The sequence below is a fragment of the Nicotiana sylvestris genome, chromosome 3, assembly GCF_000393655.2.
Source record: "Nicotiana sylvestris chromosome 3, ASM39365v2, whole genome shotgun sequence".
Lineage (NCBI taxonomy): Eukaryota > Viridiplantae > Streptophyta > Magnoliopsida > Solanales > Solanaceae > Nicotiana > Nicotiana sylvestris.
This window is the reverse complement of record NC_091059.1, coordinates 171,306,528-171,313,869: the sequence shown is the minus strand read 5'-3', so window position 1 is coordinate 171,313,869 and position 7,342 is coordinate 171,306,528. Positions and strand designations below refer to the sequence as shown.

At 34.1% G+C, this 7,342-nt stretch overlaps 1 protein-coding gene across 2 annotated transcripts; it reads left to right on the top strand.

Moving 5' to 3' along the window:
• Positions 1-3,192: 3,192 nt before the first annotated feature.
• On the top strand, positions 3,193-6,962 carry LOC104247413 (serine/threonine-protein kinase AFC2). Of its 2 annotated transcripts, XM_009803425.2 has the most exons (11): positions 3,193-3,406; positions 4,193-4,382; positions 4,760-4,940; positions 5,043-5,091; positions 5,185-5,299; positions 5,520-5,611; positions 5,741-5,897; positions 5,980-6,044; positions 6,126-6,223; positions 6,323-6,425; positions 6,507-6,962. In XM_009803425.2, the coding sequence occupies exons 1-11, from the start codon at positions 3,299-3,301 to the stop codon at positions 6,651-6,653; spliced, it is 1,305 nt and encodes a 434-aa protein (XP_009801727.1). In that variant the 5' UTR covers positions 3,193-3,298; the 3' UTR covers positions 6,654-6,962. The 2 variants fall into 2 exon arrangements, with proteins under 2 accessions (XP_009801727.1, XP_009801728.1); XM_009803426.2 differs by lacking the exon at positions 4,193-4,382 and having other exon boundaries at positions 3,222-3,406.
• The last annotated feature ends 380 nt before the right edge of the window (positions 6,963-7,342 follow it).

The window sequence follows — 7,342 nt, the reverse complement described above, 5'->3', positions numbered from 1 at the left end:
CACACTGTTCCGACTACGATCAACTTTCCAACACTCAAGCTCTCATTTAGAGACTAAGTGACCCAAAACTCTCCGAACTCAAAACTGAACATCCCGACAAATCAAAATAGTAGAAATAAACTTGAGGGAAAGCAGTTAATAGGGGATCGGGGCGTCAATTCTTAAGACGACCGGCCGGGTCGTCATAGTGTATAACACATCAAATAACGTGTATATCAAAATGTATATTATAATTTTATTTTCCTTCTTTGTATATATTAAAATGTATATAAAAAATAGCTAATATTGGATGTATTAGCTTGACATCTCAATAGTAAGTTAATATTGGATTTATTTTCCTTTTTTGTATATATAATAATGTGTATATCAACATGCTGAAGTTATTTAGTTTATTTGCTAAAGACTAAACATGCTGAAGTTATTTAGTTCATTTGCTAAAACTTCAGACTAAACATGCTAGCTAAAACTTCAGACTAAGTATGCTTAAGTTTTTTAGTTCATTTGCTAAAACTTCAGAATAAACATGCTTAAGTTTTTGTCTTGCAGTATGTAATTTTCTAGTGAGTTTTTGCTAATGCATGCTGAAGTTATTTAGTTCATTTGCTAAAACTTCAGGCTAAACGTGCTGAAGTTATTTAGTTCCTTTGCTAAAACTTCAGACTAAACATGCTTAAGTTTTTGTCCTGCAGTATGTAATTTTCTAAAGAGTTTTTGCTAATGCATACTGAAGTTATTTAGTTCATTTAGTAAAACTTCATACCAAAACATGCTGAAGTTTTGTAACGCAGTCTATAGTTTTGTCCTGAATTTTTTCTTAAACTTCAGTCTGAAAAAGCTGAAGTTTTTTGGTTCATTTGCTTTAACTTCAGCCTAAACATGCTTAAGTTTTGTCTTGCCGTTTGTCAATAGTCTTTCATTAAAAAATGGCAAAATTATTTTTTGTAACAAAAAATGAATACAGATGCAAATGAAAAAATAAAATGGGTATAAGTTAAAAAGGAGCGACCAAATAGGGTGCCCCATGCTGCTAAGGTTAGGACTATACTTCTTTTTCGAGATTTTTACATTCCTATACACTATATGTAACTATATTACCCTCCATACTCAAATTTTACTATAATTACATTTTATATACCCAATTACCATTTATGTTCATTTTAAGGGAATTGATGATAATAATTAGTGTCCTAAAATTATTCTAATTTATCTTCCACTCCCCCACGTTTCTCTCTCCACATCCCACCCCTCCCCCACGTTTCTCTCTCCACATCCCTCCCCCACGTATCTTGCACAAGAGAGCAGCAATTCCACCATTGACAGCCATTAAAAAGCTTTGAATTCGAATTTGGGTTTTGAAAAAAATATTATTTGTTTGAATTGGGTGTTATTGCAAAGAATTGGAAATTCTATCTACGTCTCTCTCTATTTCTCAATTCCTAATTTCAGTAGTGTAAAGCAAAGGAAAAGAGAGCAGCAATTCCACCATTGGCAGCCATTAAATTTTTCTTTGAAGCTTTCAATTCGAATTCGGGTTTTCAAAAATCATTATTTGTTTGGATTAAGTGTTGTTGCAAACAATTGAGAATATGGTTTGGAGTTTATATCTCAATTTTGAGGGTGTCTTGGTGAAGATTAGACTTGATTTTGGCTGAATTTCAGATTGAAACTCGAATAAGAAGAAAAATAAGACATGACATACATTATTCTGCAGAAATTGTAGTAAAATTATAGAAAAATTATATTATATATATAATTTAAATATTGTATGAAAGTTGAACAATATTTAAAAAAATTAGATTTAAGTTGTATGATATTGTAGTTGTATATAATTGGGTAGAAATAATGTGTGAAAGTTGTATGAAATTTATTTACTATATATATAAATCAGATACAAAATATACAAAAAATATATTGTATAAAATTTGTAGAAAAATTATTTTTAAGTGGTATGATATTGTAGTTGTATATAACTTGATATAAATAATATATGAAAATTCTAGATAAATTGTAGATAAGTTGTATAATGGAAAAAGAAGAATGATTATAGTAGTAAGTTGATGTCCAGAATAATATAAAGTGATGTTATTATGCCATAGTATGCAGATTGATTTATCAATAGTCAGTTAAACCATACATTCTTTGATCCTGAATCCTGATAATAGAGATTAGAGAGCTGAATATCTAAAGGGAAATTTTAAACTAATAAAGGAAGAAAAATATCCTCCTGCTAATAGATTACAAGGAGTAGGAAGGCTCAAATTGGAAGCAATGATGGCCACTGATATTCAAACTTGCGCGTTGTAGTTAAAATTGTGACCTCTTGATTGCCATCCATTCCAATTAGTGATTAATATCAGAAAGATTTTTTTTATTCCTATTGCACTGTAGGAAAAAATTGATAGCAACAGAAAAAGCACCATGCTATATTTTCTCCCTAACTTAATAGAGTACCACAGATTTCCCTTTTACTATGGATTTTATATTGTGACAGAAACTAATATGTAGGAATATTAAGAAAATTTGCAAAGAGATGACAGTTTATACTTGGTAGTACATGAATGGAAAAAGAAACACCAATCATACTCCAAATATGGAATTAATGATCCACAACTACATATTTCTTTTTGTCTCTCACAGTTTATTGTAGGACTTCTTGCATTTTTTTTCGAAAAAATATCGAGTGAGCAACAAGCCTCACGGGGCAATGTGGAGAGGAGGGGAGAGAGGAGAGAAAAAAGGAAAGTGTGTAACTAAATTCTTTGATTGAAGCCACAAATAATGGATTGAGAGCCTTTTAAGGTGGATTGTATATATTTGGTAAACAAAACTTATTTATGCGAGATAATTAGCTAAATATAAATATTAAGGGTAATAAAATTTGAAATAATATATAAGAATGAAAAAATCTTTCTTTTTCCAGCCTTTTCTCATAAGGCCTCAAGCCCAAAATTACGATTTGCTACATCCACTAGCCCAAGAAGCAAAGAGAAGCCCAAGATGGGTTCAAAATCCTTAACCATGGTTAGGACCAACCACATCTAATCCAGCTAAAAAATCAGAATACAACACGATATTAACTAGGAAAGGGATAAGGTCGCCTATGAAATAAATAAAAGAAGGGCCATGATGCGGTACACGTATACGGCTAAGATTTGATATTAACCGACACTTCACAATTTGTTAGGTCAATATTAGTTGGATAGCCTAGGGTTTGTGGTTTCGCATCAACAACTTTCTGGGCAATTGTTTTCTCTCTCTAAAGACTTTTTCTCTCTCTAGATTTTGTAAGCTTTCAGCGATGGAGATGGAACGCGTTACCGAGTTTCCGTTGACTCATCACCTGGACCGGCGGCCAAGAAAGAGGGCGCGTCTGGGCTGGGATGTCCTTCCTGTTGAACCGCCTAAGGTATTAGATCTATCTTCAAATCATTCGATTTGTTTATTCTACCTTTGGTTTTTCGCTTTTGTTTTTGCTAGATCTGATCGAGATTAGGTTGTTTTTCGCATCAGGTATGGTAAAGACTCAGTATTTCTCGTTGTATGTTGTATCTTGATTAGATCTGTTGTGTTCTTACCTTCACGGGGTTTTTGTTAGCTGGATTTATTGTATTTCAGGGTTTGATTTTTATTTCTGCAAGCTGTGAGGGTAAATCTGTCTAAATATTAATATTTCTCTTTCTTTTTAATTAAGCATTTTTAATCAGATCTCGCATGAATTATCTATTGTTGGGATACTGTGTTCCTATTCGATGTTTCAATTGAGTCTTAATGGTCTTTGTTGTACAAGATGTTACATGTAAAGATGTCTTCATATTAATTGAAGCTTTTAAAAAAATAGTCGCTTACATCAATTTGATTTCCTTGTCGTAAAGGGGCTGGTGTTGATTGTTCCTCTAGCTTATACTTTATTTTATTTGAAAGAGAGTATTTTTGTCTTGGCTTATGTACGATTGGACTTGATTATAAGACTTAATATCTCGGTTTTCAAAGGCTTCTGTTCTGTTTTGTAGATCCTGCCGGGACTATCAATTCGTTGGTATTTGGTTATTGTTGATTGTTGAATGGAGTTTTGTTCTATATTCTTTACATGCTATTTTATGTTTGTGATTTCTATTCAACTTTCAAGGTTTAAAGAGGTATTAAGATAGTTAGTTTTATATTAAGAAACCATGAATGGAATGCCTGTGTGTAGGCTCAGCTAGGATTGTTTTGTGGACAAGAGGTTGGGAATGTGACAAGCTACGCACCTTCAAGGCAACTCACAGACCTTACTTGCACACCCTTTATTAAGGGAGTGACTCAAAATGGTTCTCCCCCTTGGAGAGAAGATGACAAAGATGGCCATTTTGTTTTTGAGCTGGGAGAAAATTTAACATCACGCTGTAATTATCTTTATCATCACCAAAAAGTTCTATTTATTGTTTGGTGCCATGGTTATAATACAGTCTAATTTTTATGTTGTATGTGTAATGAATTACTCACCTCCATTATATTTAATGATTTTACGTATTCACTTTTTCCTAAAGTTTAGTTTTACTAGTAAAACATTAGATTTTTATCATATCTATTATTAGTAGAAGCATTTATTTCGGTTCATATTTGCTCCTTGATAGGGTTATCATTGCTTTGTTACAACAAATTAAAATGGTTTGCCAAAACAAGAGAACATTTAGTAGTTAGTAACATATAAGCTTATTATTTTTCCCCTTTGCCATATTTATATCCCCCTTAATAGTCCCTTGATTTTCTGAAAATGCAGATAAAATTCACAGTAAGATGGGTGAAGGTACTTTCGGTCAGGTCTTAGAATGCTGGGATCGTGAGAGGAAAGAAATGGTGGCTATTAAAATTGTTAGGGGCATGAAGAAGTATCGTGATGCTGCAATGATTGAGGTTGAAATGCTTCAACAGCTTGGTAAACATGACAAAGGGGGCAATCGGTAAGTAATTGCCTGTTTAATCTACTTTTATCCTATAACCTATGTACACATTCATGCGCTTTTGTTATTTGTCAAGTGGTTGAACTGGTTTGTTCCTTGCAGTTGTGTACAAATACGGAACTGGTTTGACTATCGTAATCATATATGTATTGTAAGTATATGATTGATTTGGACGGATTAATTTCCCCACCTAACGAATCTTATGGGGATTAAAGATTTTGGATGAACTTAAATGGTTTAACAGGTCTTTGAGAAGCTTGGACCAAGCTTATACGATTTCCTTCGGAAAAACAATTACCGCTCGTTTCCCATTGATCTTGTCCGTGAGATTGGAAGACAACTGTTGGAATGTATAGCATGTGTGTAAAAAATGCTTTGTACACATTTCTTTTCCTCAATCATACATATAATAGATTCAATATGTAGGCTTTGAGCTGAATATAACTTTGTGCCTCGTGATCGGAGCATATGTTGGATTTATTAGTACTCGGGATTGATAATACCATCATGCATACCTTCCAATTCTTTCCCCAACTGTTTTGTGTTGTAATTAATTATGATTCTGCTTATCTCTTGTAGTTATGCATGATTTGCGCCTGATCCATACTGACTTGAAGCCTGAGAACATTCTTCTCAACTCCTCAGAATATGTAAAGGTTCCTGACTACAAGGTAAACTTTGTTTGATTGATCAGCGTTATTTTTGTGTGCTCTTTTAATATTGTGCTAGCTGCACCCTGACGTTGTAATTTATTCTTGATGCTATTGCATAGGCTAATGTTTGTCAATTATTTCATACAGGTTTCTTCAAGGTCACCAAAAGATGGTTCTTACTATAAAAGAATTCCAAAATCAAGTGCTATAAAGGTAATAGATTTTGGTAGCACGACTTACGATCGTCAGAATCAGACGTATATAGTATCAACTCGTCATTACCGTGCACCCGAAGTTATTCTAGGTAAGGAGTTAAGACATCTATGTTTATTTTTCTTTTTTCCTGCTCTTTGAAGTTGTGAATTAATTCACCATCTCTATTTCAGGGCTTGGATGGTCATACCCATGTGATATATGGAGTGTTGGGTGTATCCTAGTGGAGCTATGTTCGGTATGTTATGTTCAATCTGGCTGGACTATGGTTCCTTCATTTTTATTGGTTGCAGTTACTGAATTGTGCAACTTCATTCAGGGAGAAGCATTGTTTCAAACACATGAGAATTTAGAACACCTTGCTATGATGGAGAAGGTATTGGGTCCCCTGCCTCAGCACATGCTGAAAAGAGTGGAGTAAGTTGTAGATTTGGTCTCTTGTGCTACACTTACTTTCAGATTCCAGAAGAGATGTCTCTTCTTTCATTACACTAAATTTTAATCTGCTGTAATCAGTCGGCAAGCTGAAAAGTATGTTAGAAGAGGGCGTTTAGACTGGCCCGAAGGAGCAACATCTCGTGACAGTATCAAAGCTGTGTTAAAGTTGGCCCGCCTTCAGGTACAATGCTAATTCCTTTCTCATCTATTGGTTGAATGAAATTTGCACTGTTGTTTATGGCTATTGTGTTTGGTGTCACAGAACATTATCATGCAGCATGTGGATCATTCTGCTGGAGATCTTATTAATCTATTGCAAGGACTTCTTAGGTATGATCCTTCAGAAAGATTGACTGCTCGTGAAGCCTTGCGGCATCCATTCTTCACCCGTGATCATCTTAGGAGGTAGAAGATTTTCCCTTTGCATGATGGTAGCTCCAAACATGAATGCTATTGCTGTGCGAGGCTTGAAGTAGAGCATGCTCTGTTGGTTCAGCTCAGTCTACACAATCTCGCAATGTAAAGAGCTCCAAATTTACTGGGTTCTTGCGGGGTTTTGTATACTAGTCATGGTGATGGTGGAAGTCATGCCTGTGTATATAATATTTAACCCTTGATTAACTAACAAAATGTAATTAGATTTGAGCATTGCTTCTAATTTGAGCTGTTGTGAGATCACCGCTTGCTAAAAGTTATCGATTTTTTTTCTTCTATGCAATCTGTTTGCTCTTTAAACTGAGCGTACTGTTCACTAGAAACTTCACGATGAAAGAGCTTGCACATGCTAGAAAATGATTTGTGCACAAGTAATAAAGATGGAGCGGAAAGTTGTCCCAGTGCTAGTTAGCTGAAATTTTTGTGGTTGGAGCAACATCCAAATTGAGATCTTATGTTGCTTTATTTTAAACTTTTTAACTATATGGACTATATTTACTTGATATAGCACAAAAGATCGATAAGGTGTCACTGCTGTCTGTAATCAATGAAGGTGGGTTATATGTTTACTTTGATAACAAAAATGAGACTTGTTAATGCTGTATGAAGAATTAATACGAGGAAGTTTAGCAACAAAAAAAAGATTAATACGAGGGAAAAAAA

Coding starts and splice junctions, on each gene's coding strand:
- LOC104247413 (XM_009803425.2), top strand. CDS start 3,299: ATGGAGATGGAACGCGTTACCGAGTTTCCGTTGACTCATCACCTGGAC. Junction 3,407..4,192: donor TTCCTGTTGAACCGCCTAAG/GTATTAGATCTA, acceptor GCCTGTGTGTAG/GCTCAGCTAGGATTGTTTTG. Junction 4,383..4,759: donor AGAAAATTTAACATCACGCT/GTAATTATCTTT, acceptor CTGAAAATGCAG/ATAAAATTCACAGTAAGATG.